At 62.4% G+C, this 12,243-nt stretch overlaps 1 protein-coding gene across 6 annotated transcripts; it reads left to right on the top strand.

The window, feature by feature from the left end:
- The first annotated feature begins 450 nt into the window (after positions 1 to 450).
- On the top strand, positions 451 to 10,773 carry SEMA4C (semaphorin 4C). Of its 6 annotated transcripts, none has more exons than XM_030920558.1 (15): positions 451 to 650; positions 2,619 to 2,764; positions 4,393 to 4,541; positions 4,896 to 4,958; positions 5,061 to 5,159; positions 5,288 to 5,384; positions 5,507 to 5,623; positions 5,712 to 5,863; positions 5,947 to 6,122; positions 6,448 to 6,592; positions 6,683 to 6,905; positions 7,037 to 7,149; positions 8,626 to 8,783; positions 8,871 to 8,941; positions 9,065 to 10,773. In XM_030920558.1, exons 2-15 carry the CDS (start codon positions 2,656 to 2,658, stop codon positions 9,892 to 9,894), a joined length of 2,502 nt encoding a protein of 833 aa, XP_030776418.1. In that variant the 5' UTR covers positions 451 to 650; positions 2,619 to 2,655; the 3' UTR covers positions 9,895 to 10,773. The 6 variants fall into 6 exon arrangements, with proteins under 6 accessions (XP_030776418.1, XP_030776419.1, XP_030776416.1 ...); XM_030920559.1 differs by having other exon boundaries at positions 454 to 650; positions 2,616 to 2,764; XM_030920556.1 differs by lacking the exon at positions 451 to 650 and adding an exon at positions 1,102 to 1,348 and having other exon boundaries at positions 2,616 to 2,764.
- The last annotated feature ends 1,470 nt before the right edge of the window (positions 10,774 to 12,243 follow it).

Genomic DNA, 12,243 nt, shown 5'->3' on the forward strand with positions numbered 1-12,243 from the left:
AGAGACGCCTCGGTTTCCCCAGCGTGCCTCCCCCGGATACTCGACTCGTCTTGGCTCGCCCGCGGTCGTTCCTGCAACTGCAGGGTCGGGAGTCCCTCTCCCCAGCCCAGCCCGCCGGGGATCTTCGGGGGACACTTCGGAAAGACCGGGTGAGTGTGATTCCCCCGTGGCCATACCGGAGTCCCGCCCCCGCCCCACCTCCCTCCAGGCGCTGTGGCGCAGCCCGCGACTCCGAGCCCCGGGGCGGCCGGACACCCGGAAGGGTTGAGGGCCGGGCACCCGGAGGGGCGGAGGTCCGAGCCCCCGGGCGGAGAGCGGGCGGGTCCGCAGGTCGCTGCGGGTCGCAGCACCCTCCCGAGCGAGCCTTCGCGGCCCGCCCCCGGCCTGCGCTCGACCCCCCCAGCCTGACGTCAAGGGGAAGGGGGCGGAGAGCCGCGGCCGCGCTGGAGAAAGAGCCGGCGCCCGCCGTGGTGGCGCGGGGAGCCCGAGCCCAGGGGCGCGGAGCCGGGCGGGGACGGAGGGGCGGTGGCGGAGGGGCCGCGGAGGACTGGCGGGCGCGCGCGGGCAGGCGGCGACGCGGGGGCAGGGGCGGACGGCGGTCGGAGCCGAACGCGAGGGCGGCGTCCGGGGACTGGAGCTGCGCGCAAGAGGTGAGCGAGGCCGGGCTTGCGGGAGGCTGGAGCCGCGGGGCCCCGGAGCCGCCGCTTTGTCCCCTTGCGTGGGCAGGGGCTGCCGGATGCGGGAGGGACAGGGGCTGGGGCGCGGGGAGCCGCGGCGGCGGAGACTCCTGTCCGCGGGGATCCTTCCTGCGCCCCGCGCGGCTGCTTCGCAGGGTCTCGGGAGTGGGACGCATAGCGCCCGCAGCCCCGGGGCCGGAGGGACGCTCCAGCGAGGGGCTACGGGCGGTGAGGGTTCCTCGCGCGGTCCGGTCCGCGGCCGGGATCCTCGCCAGGCTCCTGGACTGCCCTCGGCGCTCCCACCCCCGATGGAAACTTTGGGGCGGGCTTGGAGCGAGGCCGATGTTGTGGGATCGGATTTCCCTGCCGCGGCCCCCCGCCCGCCCGCCCGTTCCGCTGGGGAGGCGGGTTGTCCCGGAAAGCCAGGCCCCCCGGCCGAGCCGGGCCGCGCTGTCCCCGGCTGGAGCGCTCGCCCTGCAGGGAGCGCCGCGGTACACGTCTGGCCGCTCGGGGTGGGCGAGGGTGTGGGGCGCCCCGCCTGGAGCCAGCACCCCTCCTCCCAGCCCCTTCCCGCTGGCTGCCCGTTTCCTCGCCCTGGGGGAGCTGCGGGTGGGAGCACCGCTGCCGGGCGGATCCTCGGAGCACGCCACGGGGTGCAGCCCGATCCTCGGGTAAGGAGCCGAGATGGGGCCGGGAGCGTTTTGCGGGGCTGGTCTGGGGCGCAGCCCTCTTCCCCCGCCCTCCCGCGCCGGGGCTCTGGGCCGACAGGGGGCGTCCGCAGGCCGGGCTCGCCACGCTCCCCGCGCCGCCGCTTTGTTTGCGTTCAAATCCCTGGAGCTGGGGGAGGGGAGAACCCGGGGGGACCCGGGACGGGGTCTTGGCAGGGACCCTTTGTTTGGGGGTGAGCAGGTCCCCAGCTTCTGCGTCTCCGCCCCCGGCACGGGAAGGCTGGAGCGGGGGAAGCCAATCCCGCTGGCCCGCCCAGGCCAGGGTCCCTGGGGCGCAGTCCCGGAGTTGGGAAGGTTCGTCAGAGCCGCGGGAGCGCAGCGGGTGCCTGCCGTGCGCGGCGTGTTGCCAGCGGCCGGGGGGGAACCCCCTCACGGCCCTGCCCCTACTTCCCCCCGCCGCCTGCGCGCGCCGCCGGAGTCCCCGACTCGACCCGAGCTCGGTGCCCCCGCCGCCCCTCCGCCAGGGGGCTGGTGTCTGGGAGGAGGCAGTGCGAGGAACAGGATGAGGCCCTGGTCATTTCCACGCCCATCCCACCCACTTCCTGCCTCCCTCTTGGGCAACAAAGGGGCCTCGGGAAGCTGGGTTCCTTCGCTCCCGGCCCTGCTCCCACTCCTGCCCTGCTGATGTGGAGCGGGGTTTGGGGTTCTGCCGGGCTATTGTCTGCGCCGGGGAAGGGGACAGGCCGGGACAGGGACCTCCGCCCGCAGCCGGCCGCACCAGGTCTCCCTGTGGGGCTTTCCCCACCGCCTACCCCACCGCATGCCCTTGTCGCCCTAAGGAGTTTTCCTCCCAGAATTAGGTGTTGACGGGGTCCGGAGCCCCAGTGGCTGCAAGCCCTTGTGCCTGAGATTCTTTCAAGAAACTCTGAAATCTCTTAGGCCTGAGTGTGTATGTTGGGGGGGGGCGTCCCCTTTTTTCTCAAATGACTTCCGGTTGTGCAGAGGTAGTGGGGGGTCTGGAGGCCAGGGAGGGCTTCCCGGAGCCTGTTTAGCCTGCAGCCCACTCACCTCCTCCCCGCTTCCCAGGGAGACCCGTGGTCTTTTAGGCAGAGGCCAAGTGTGGGGACTTAGGTCCACCTCCAAAGAGAAGGGGAAGGAGGGCACCAGGGCTCCTGGAAGGCCTGATGAGGAGACCCGTGGCCTCTCCTGCTGCGGGCCCCTCTGGTTTGCTTTCTCTGGCTGTGATTTCTGACCATGTCTTTTCCCTCAGCAGGACAGCTGGCCTGAAGCTCAGAGCCGGGGCTTGCGCCATGGCCCCACACTGGGCTGTCTGGCTGCTGGCAGCAAGGCTGTGGGGCCTGGGCATTGGGGCTGAGGTGTGGTGGAACCTTGTGCCGCGGAAGACAGTGTCTTCTGGGGGTGAGTGCCTGGAGGGGTGAGGAGGAAGTGGGGGACAGGCTGTTGAGGAGTTGCCCCCATAGTGTGCTGGCTTTATTCTGATGTGTGTGGCACAGCTTTCTAAGAAACTCGAGTGACCCCAGGGGCCAAGAACAGGCAGTGCAGATCGGGACCAGGGTTAGCCTGCTCTGGGGGAGCTCTGTCCAACTTCCTACCCCAGACTGCCTGCCCAGGTGTGCGAGGGAGAACCTTCTGCCTCGCCCTCTCCACACCTCACTTCTTTTTTTTTTTTTTTTCTTGAGACGGAGTCTCCCTCTGTCGCCCAGGCTGGAGTGCAGTGGCCTGATCTCCGCTCACTGCAAGCTCCGCCTCCCGGGTTCAGGCCATTCTCCTGCCTCAGCCTCCCGAGTAGCTGGGACTACAGGCGCCCGCCACCTCGCCCGGCAAATTTTTTTGTATTTTTTAGTAGAGATGGGGTTTCACCGGGTTAGTCAGGATGGTCTCGATCTCCTGACCTCGTGATCCGCCCGTCTCGGCCTCCCAAAGCGCTGGGATTACAGGCTTGAGCCACCACGCCCGGCCCACACCTCACTTCTTGAATTGTCACTGGCGCTGGGAGCCTAAAGAGAAACTGGAACCGGGATAAATACAAACTGGAGGCTCTCTCCCCTGGCTCCCCAGGGTCCCCCTAAGACCTCCTACTGCCCTGTCGTCATCATACCCTCTGGTGGCCCTGGAAGCGTGTGTGTATGTGCACATACTCACATGGTTGCCGGGGCACAGTGGGGACCCAGCAGCGCCCCGTGTGCACACACCCATGTGAAAGGTGATGTCAGCTGTTTGTGTCAGCCATGTGCTCTGGGGACCTGGGATGAGCTCCCCTCCCACAGGCTCCACTCGGGTGCCAGTGAAGCTCTGCCATGCTGGCCCGTGTCTGGAGCCAGCGTTGCCTCCAGAGACTAAGGCTGGTTTGGGGGGACCCTGAGGACAGGTCGGCAGCCCTATTTGGCAGCTGATGTAGGAATCACGTGACTATATAAATGTCATGGTGCCCTGCCCCATCTCCGCTCTCTGAGCCTCTGGTTTCTCCGGACCTCCCTGGCCTGGCTCACAGCCCAGCTCCCCTCCTGCCATCCCCGCCTGTCCTAGTGGCCTGCTGTGCTTGCATCTCTGGCAGCCTGGATTGGGGTCCTCCTGGAGTGAAGGGTTTCCTGAGGCAGGGCGTACTCATAGCCATCTGTGCCTCCTGCCCTGCTGGACTCTGATAGAGGCAGCGGGCAGCAGGGCAAAGAAGGAAGCAGCGGCCGAGGAAGTGAGGGCGGGGTGGGGGTGCCCAGCCCTGTGGCCGGAGATGCCATTGACCCTGAGAGCAAGAGCCATCAGTCTGATGGCTTCCTCTGGCCGGAAGCTGTGGCTGAGATATCCTTCCTTCCTCCCAGCAGCCTAGATTTGCCTCTTCCCAGCCTGGGAAAGGCTAGGGAGGCCCGGGTGGAGCTGTCAGGGCCAAAGGCTGTTTCAAAAGTGTCCTTTATTGCCAATCGGGGTTTGGCTGGCATCTGTGGCATGGGGTGCTGGCTCTCATGGAGGAAGACTGAGGGCTGTTGAGCCCCAGGGGTCCTGCCCATCAGCAGCCATGCTTACCCCTGCAGAGCTGGCCACGGTAGTGCGGCGGTTCTCCCAGACGGGCATCCAGGACTTCCTGACACTGACGCTGACGGAGCAGACTGGGCTTCTGTACGTGGGGGCCCGAGAGGCCCTGTTTGCTTTCAGCATGGAGGCCCTGGAGCTGCAAGGAGCGGTGAGAGGTGGGGCAGCGGGAGGCAGGCAGGCCTGCCAGAGGGCAAGGTGCAGAGGGGCTGTGCTTGGCCAGGTGGTCCCTCAGCCTGGCGGCCCCCACAGAAGTGTTGCTGCCGGGTATCTGGGACCTGCCCTCTCGTCGGGTCAGCATGCGGCATTCCTCTCCTCTCTGGCACTTACTGAATTCTGTGTAGTGGGGTGGTTTGGGGCTTCCATTCTGTACTGAAGGAAGCCCCCAAGGAATAGGGCCCAAGCCTCTGCACTGGGCGTCCCTGTGTTGCTGCTGCAGGCTGTGCTTGTAACACGGGCTCAGTCCGTACCTGTGACGTGGCTGACATCCCTTCCCTGTCCCCAGATCTCCTGGGAGGCCCCCGCAGAGAAGAAGGCTGAGTGTATCCAGAAAGGGAAGAACAACCAGGTGGGTGCTTGGACACTGCTCCTGGTGCTGCCTTCACCCCAGGGCGTCTCCTCCCGTTCTGGGCCTCACGCTCTCACTCACCGGACATCTTTCTGCCCCCAGACCGAGTGCTTCAACTTCATCCGCTTCCTGCAGCCCTACAATGCCTCCCACCTGTACGCCTGTGGCACCTATGCCTTCCAGCCCAAGTGCACCTACATCGTGAGTGCTGCCCTCCCATCTCGGTGTCCCCAGTCCCCCGCCCTCCTCGCCCTTCTCTGGACTCTTGGATGTGGCCCACAGGGCCCCGCCCTTGAGCATCTCCTCATCACCTCTCTCTCTGTCCCTAGAACATGCTCACCTTCACTTTGGAGCATGGAGAGTTTGAAGATGGGAAGGGCAAGTGTCCCTATGACCCAGCTAAGGGCCACACTGGCCTCCTTGTGGGTGAGTGGCTGCCCCCCATGCAGGCTGGGTGAGTCCTTGGGGCTTGGTTCCACTTGGGGCTGTGTTGGCCGGATGTGTCCATATCTCATGGACGGTCTGTAGCTGACTGCTGTCTCCCATAGATGGTGAGCTGTACTCGGCCACACTCAACAACTTCCTGGGCACGGAACCCATTATCCTGCGTAACATGGGGCCACACCACTCCATGAAGACAGAGTACCTGGCCTTTTGGCTCAACGGTGAGCCCCCGGGGGTCCTGTGGGAGCCGTGGGTGGGAGGCCCCCCAGGGCCCAGCCCCTCCCTGCTGACCTCCTCCCCTTCCCACAGAACCTCACTTTGTAGGCTCTGCCTATGTACCTGAGAGTGTGGGCAGCTTCACGGGGGACGACGACAAGGTCTACTTCTTCTTCAGGGAGCGGGCAGTGGAGTCTGACTGCTATGCTGAGCAGGTGGTGGCTCGTGTGGCCCGCATCTGCAAGGTACCGAGTCTCACAGCAGTGGGCCCTGGGAGCCCTGCTGGCCTGGCAGGGCTGACCGGCCGTGTCCCCTTGCCGTCTGCCAGGGCGATATGGGGGGCGCGCGGACCCTGCAGAAGAAGTGGACCACGTTCCTGAAGGCGCGGCTGGCGTGCTCTGCCCCGGACTGGCAGCTCTACTTCAACCAGCTACAGGCGGTGCACACCCTGCAGGACACCTCCTGGCACAACACCACCTTCTTTGGGGTTTTTCAAGCGCGGTGGTGAGTTGGCCAGGGCTCCTGCAGAGTGGGGAGGAGCTGGGGTTCAGATCAGGGATGGTGCATGGGTGGGAATCTGGACCAGGCCTCAGAGGCAGTCCAGGAAGCCAGGTGTCCAGAAGCCAAGGAGAATGCTGGCACCTGCCCCTTTCAGAGCTGCCTGTGAACAGGCAGGGCCCTATGGCCAGGTGGTACTTTTGAGCTGCCAGGGCATTCTGGTACCCATGGCTGTTTTGTGCCGGGCCTTGCCTTCCTGCTGCTTGCCTTGAGCTGGGGTGGGAAGGGATAAGGTGGGTACCTGACCCTGGGCTCCCTCTCACTGCGACAGGGGTGACATGTACCTGTCGGCCGTCTGTGAGTACCAGTTGGAAGAGATCCAGCGGGTGTTTGAGGGCCCCTACAAGGAGTACCGGGAGCAAGCCCAGAAGTGGGGCCGCTACACCGACCCTGTACCCAGCCCTCGGCCTGGCTCGGTGAGTGCTGGGGCAGGGATGCGTCTCCCCACCTAGCTGCGGTGCCATCCCACCCTGCTGATGGCCTGCCCCCCCACATCCTGCCCCCAGTGCATTAACAACTGGCACCGGCGCCACGGCTACACCAGCTCCCTGGAGCTGCCCGACAACACCCTCAACTTCATCAAGAAGCACCCGCTGATGGAGGAGCAGGTGGGTCCTCGGTGGAGCCGCCCCCTGCTCGTGAAGAAGGGCACCAACTTCACCCACCTGGTGGCCGACCGGGTTACAGGACTTGATGGAGCCACCTATACAGTGCTGTTCATTGGCACAGGTGGGTGCATGGGTATGCAGGCATGGCTGCTCAAGGCTGGGCAGAAGCCCGTGTGCCCAGGGCAGGGAGATTCGGAGCTACCCCACAGCCTTGTGCCCTGTCATTTACACCTTCCCCTCTACACACCCCAGGAGACGGCTGGCTGCTGAAGGCCGTGAGCCTGGGGCCCTGGGTTCACCTGATTGAAGAGCTGCAGCTGTTCGACCAGGAGCCCATGGGGAGCCTGGTGCTGTCTCAGAGCAAGGTAGTGAGTTGGGCCCCATCTGCCACTGTCCCCAGCACTGTCCGTCTCACTCTCTCCGTCTGGCTGCTTCTCCCAGTTGAGCCTACATGCTTGGCCAGTGCAGAGTTAGGAACACACACACACTTGGATGCACACCTTGCCTAACTTCGGGTGGGTTCCTGGAAACGAGAATGAAAGCAGAATGGAATCTGCACTGCACAGGGCCATTATATATAGCCAGGTCACGGGGCCGCACTCCCAGCATCGAGCCTTGGTAACTACTCCCATGTTTCCTTCAGACCCTCCAAGCTGTGCCGTAGTCCTGGCTCTGGCCTCTTCCCTGACCATGCCCCTGTGACCAGACCTCCCAGGCTGTGAGATGTTTATGATGCCTTCACCATGGTGGTTTCCTTCCAGCCCCCGGTTGCTCTTTGGTCCCAGCCCTCCATGTCCATGACTGTTTCCCTGAAGTGTTTGCATTATATCCTTGTGCAATACTCCTTTTGGTTTTTGTTGAGACAGAGTCTCACTCTGTCACCCAGGCTGATGCGATCTCAGTTCACTGCAACCTCCACCTCCCAGGTTGAAGCTATTCTCCTGCCTCAGCCTCCTGAGTAGTTGGGATTACAGGTGCGCCCCAGCTAAAGGTTTTTTGTTTTTGTTTTTGTTGAGATGGAGTCTCACTCTGTCGCCCAGGCTGGAGTGCAGTGGCATGATCTCAGCTGACTGCAACCTCCACCTCCCAGGTTCAAGCAATTCTGCCTCAGCCTCCCAAGTAACTGGGACTACAGGCACATGCCATCATGCCCGGCTCATTTTTGTATTTTTAGTAGAGACAAGGTTTTACCATGTTGACTAGACTGGTCTTGAACTCCTAACCTCAAGTTGGAGATTTGCCCACCTCAGCCTCCCAAAGTGCTTGGATTCCAGGCATGACCTGCTGTGCCCAGTTGCCTTGTGCAATACTCTTGTGGCATGTTTGCTACACCTCCTGAACTTTGATTTGTTTGCCTTTTACCACCTATTATGACTCAAAATTGTCCCCCAGAACATGGAATAATGGCAGAAAGAAAGTGTGTGGTTGAATAAACACACAGACTGGCATCCACTGTCGAAACAGGAAAACATCTTATGTTATGCTGCTGCTGTTGTGAGGGCTGATGGGCCTTGAGAGAAATGTATTTCCTGCACTATGTGTGTGAGTGTGTGTGATTACACTTTTTGGCCTCACAGCCCCGTCATCCCTTTCTAATAAGGTCACGTCTATAAGGGGCTTAGGATTGCATCTGGCCTGTGTAAGCCCTCTGAGTTCTGCAGTTCTTAGAGTTCCCTTTTCAGCACTACAGCTCTGCCTTGTTCCCTTGTTCCTCCTCCTGGTGCCCCGTCCTGTGGCCCCTGCAGAAGTCCAAGCTGTCCCTGTGCTGCGTTCTGGTCCGGCCGCCCCTCCTGCGGCGTGGCCCTGGCTGACCGCCTTTGTGCGCCCCACTTTTCTCGCAGAAGCTGCTCTTTGCCGGCTCCCGCTCTCAGCTGGTGCAGCTGCCCCTGGCCGACTGCATGAAGTACCGCTCCTGTGCAGACTGTGTCCTCGCCCGGGACCCCTATTGCGCCTGGAGCGTCAACACCAGCCGCTGTGTGGCCGTGGGTGGCAACTCTGGGTGAGTTGGGCTCTACATAGACCAGGACCAGCAGGGACTCAGGGTGGTTGGAGCCAGGCTGCTGATGTACCCTACATCCCCTACCAGATCTCTGCTGATCCAGCATGTGATGATCTCGGACACTTCAGGCATCTGCAACCTCCGAGGCAGTAAGAAAGGTGAGCTTTTTCATTCTCCTCGCGTCGCGCTGAGCCCTGGACCAGAGCTGGAGTTTCTGTTCTCCCCTTCCCTCGCCCTGCTTTTCTGTACTAACATGCACTCTCTTTTCTCTGCCACTACAGTCAGGCCCACTCCCAAAAACATCACGGTGGTGGCGGGCACAGACCTGGTGCTGCCCTGCCACCTGTCCTCCAACTTGGCCCATGCCCGCTGGACCTTTGGGGGCCGGGACCTGCCTGCGGAACAGCCTGGCTCCTTCCTCTACGATGCTCGGCTCCAGGCTCTAGTTGTGATGGCCGCCCAGCCCCGCCACGCTGGGGCCTACCACTGCTTTTCAGAGGAGCAGGGGGCGCGCCTAGCTGCTGAAGGCTACCTTGTGGCTGTCGTGGCAGGCCCGTCGGTGACCTTGGAGGCCCGGGCCCCCCTGGAAAACCTGGGGCTGGTGTGGCTGGCAGTGGTGGCCCTGGGGGCTGTGTGCCTGGTGCTGCTGCTGCTGGTGCTGTCACTGCGCCGGCGACTGCGGGAAGAGCTGGAGAAAGGGGCCAAGGCTACTGAGAGGACCCTGGTGTACCCCCTGGAGCTGCCCAAGGAGCCCACCAGTCCCCCCTTCCGGCCCTGTCCTGAACCAGATGAGAAACTTTGGGATCCTGTCGGTTACTACTATTCAGATGGCTCCCTTAAGATAGTACCTGGGCATGCCCGGTGCCAGCCCGGCGGGGGGTCCCCTTCGCCACCTCCAGGCATCCCAGGCCAGCCTCTGCCTTCTCCAACTCGGCTTCACTTGGGGGGTGGGCGGAACTCAAATGCCAATGGTTATGTGCGCTTACAACTAGGAGGGGAGGACCGGGGAGGGCTCGGGCACCCCCTGCCTGAGCTTGCGGATGAACTGAGACGCAAACTGCAGCAACGCCAGCCACTGCCCGACTCCAACCCCGAGGAGTCGTCAGTATGAGGGGAAACCCCCACCGCGTCGGCGGGAAGCGTGGGAGGTGTAGCTCCTACTTTTGCACAGGCACCAGCTACCTCAGGGACATGGCATGGGCACCTGCTCTGTCTGGGACAGATACTGCCCAGCACCCACCCGGCCATGAGGACCTGCTCTGCTCAGCACGGGCACTGCCACTTGGTGTGGCTCACCAGGGCACCAGCCTCACAGAAGGCATCTTCCTCTCTGTGAGTCACAGACACGCGGGACCCCAGCCGCCAAAACTTTTCAAGGCAGAAATGTCAAGATGTGTGTTTGTCTGTATTTGCACGTGTGTGTGTGTCTGTGTGTGTGTGTGTGCACGCGCGTGCGTGCTTGTTGCATAGCCTCTCTGTTTCTGTCAAGTCTTCCCTTGGCCTGGGTCCTCCTGGTGAGTCATTGGAGCTATGAAGGGGAAGGGGTCGTATCACTTTGCCTCTCCTACCCCCACTGTCCCGAATGTCGGGCAGTGATGTACATATAGGGGTGGGGTGGGCAGGGTGCTGTGCCCCTTCGCGGGGAGTGCAGGGCTCGGGGTGGGCCTAGTCCTGCTCCTAGGGCTGTGAATGTTTTCAGGGTGGGGGGAGGGAGATGGAGCCTCCTGTGTGTTTTGGGGGAAGGGTGGGTGGGGCCTCCCACTTGGGCCCGGGGTTCAGTGGTATTTTATACTTGCCTTCTTCCTGTACAGGGCTGGGAAAGGCTGTGTGAGGGGAGAGAGGGTGGGACTGCTGTGGACAATGGCATACTCTCTTCCAGCCCTAGGAGGGGGGCTCCTAACGGTGTAACTTATTGTGTCCCCGCGTATTTATTTGTTGTAAATATTTGAGTATTTTTATATTGACAAATAAAATGGAGAAAATGAAACGATTTCTGTGATGGGGCTAAGATGTTTGGGCTAAAGCCCTTCTGGGTACGGAGAGGGAAAGCTCTCTGGGTGGACGGAGGCTGGACTGGGCCTCCCCCACAATCCCAGGGCGGCCACCACTTTTGTGGTCCCTGCCTGCCTGTGGGAGGGAACAACCCAGTTCCAGTGTTTTCCCACAGTGGTGGCTGCGGGGCTGGGAACCAGACCATGGCCACAGCCCCCTTGGGAGCCAGCTTTGGCTTCTGGCCAGAAGAAGTCAGGGCACTGGGAGTCCAGGGGAGAAGCGGAGTTGTGGGGCGGGGTTGCCTTCCCAGAACTCAGGACGGTTAGTGGGAGTGAGGGGCCAAAGGAGTGGAAGGTTGTGGAGATGAGATCGTTGTTTGTGTGAGGATGGGGTTCTCAACCCGCTTAGGGGAGGAGAAATGACTTCCAGCCTTCTACCCACCAGGAATGCTAGAGTCTTCAGTGCCCCAGCTAGGGCGGAAAGGAACTTACACCCAGTGTGCACCAGACCACTGTCCTGGAGAGGGACTGGCACAGACCCCAACCTGCATTCTGTCGTTCGTGCACCCTTTCTAAACCAGTCAGGCGGTGGAAGTGAGGTCTCCCCTGTACACTTGATCCTGGCTTAAGCAGGCAGCTGCCTGGGTTTTAACTGGGAATTGCGAAGGCTGGGGTCCGCTGAGGAGCACGCTGCGCGGGTGCACGGTCTGCAGAGGGCCGCCCAGAGGGTTCTGATCATGAAGACCGATTTGGTAAACTCAGCGCTCACTGTGGGGCCAGGGGGTTCTACACAAACCAAGGCCCTGCCCCTGCCCTCGAGGTGGAGCTACAGGCAGGACAAGTTGTGGCCACCTGCCCCTTGCTGGACTTGTAAGGAAGAGCGGGGTACCGGGACGAGGCCTTTCCAGCCCGCACTTTGCCGCTGCCTCGGGGCGGTCGGTCTTGGCCCGGGGTGGTGCCAGAAAGAGGGGGTAAAGACCGTGGAGCGCGCCCTGGCGCGATGGCTCACGCCTGTAATCCCAGCACTCTGGGAGGCTGAGGCGAGCGGATCACGAGGTCAAGATAATCGAGACCATCCTGGCTAACACGGTGAAACCCCGTCTCTACAAAAAAATACAAAAAATTAGCCAGGAGTGGTGGCGGGCGCTTGTAGTCCCAGCTACTCAGGAGTCTGACGCAGGAGACTCGCTTGAACCCGGGAGGCGGAGGTTGCAGTGATCGAGATCGCGCCACTGCACTCCAGTCTGGGTGACAGAGCGAGACTCGGTCTCAAAAAAAAGACCGTGGAGCGTGTGGCGCCTCCCTGCCCTAGCAGCCCGGCGGGACTAGGGGCCGTAAAGAGAGGAGCCAGAGAGGTCGCTGGAGGGCTGGGTCATGGCGAAGGTAACTGGAAAGCTCCCGCCGGGACCCAGCCGCCTCATCCCTACACCCTGCAAGGCCAGGCGGCCTAGCGGCCCTCCCGCGGCTCG

This window comes from Rhinopithecus roxellana, chromosome 17 (genome assembly GCF_007565055.1).
Source record: "Rhinopithecus roxellana isolate Shanxi Qingling chromosome 17, ASM756505v1, whole genome shotgun sequence".
NCBI lineage: Eukaryota > Metazoa > Chordata > Mammalia > Primates > Cercopithecidae > Rhinopithecus > Rhinopithecus roxellana.

Excerpts from the sequence above, each read along its gene's own strand:
- SEMA4C (XM_030920558.1), top strand. The coding sequence starts at position 2,656 with ATGGCCCCACACTGGGCTGTCTGGCTGCTGGCAGCAAGGCTGTGGGGC. Across the intron at positions 4,542-4,895 it reads CCCTGGAGCTGCAAGGAGCG|ATCTCCTGGGAGGCCCCCGC; the intron begins GTGAGAGGTGGG and ends CCCTGTCCCCAG. Across the intron at positions 5,160-5,287 it reads AGCCCAAGTGCACCTACATC|AACATGCTCACCTTCACTTT; the intron begins GTGAGTGCTGCC and ends CTCTGTCCCTAG.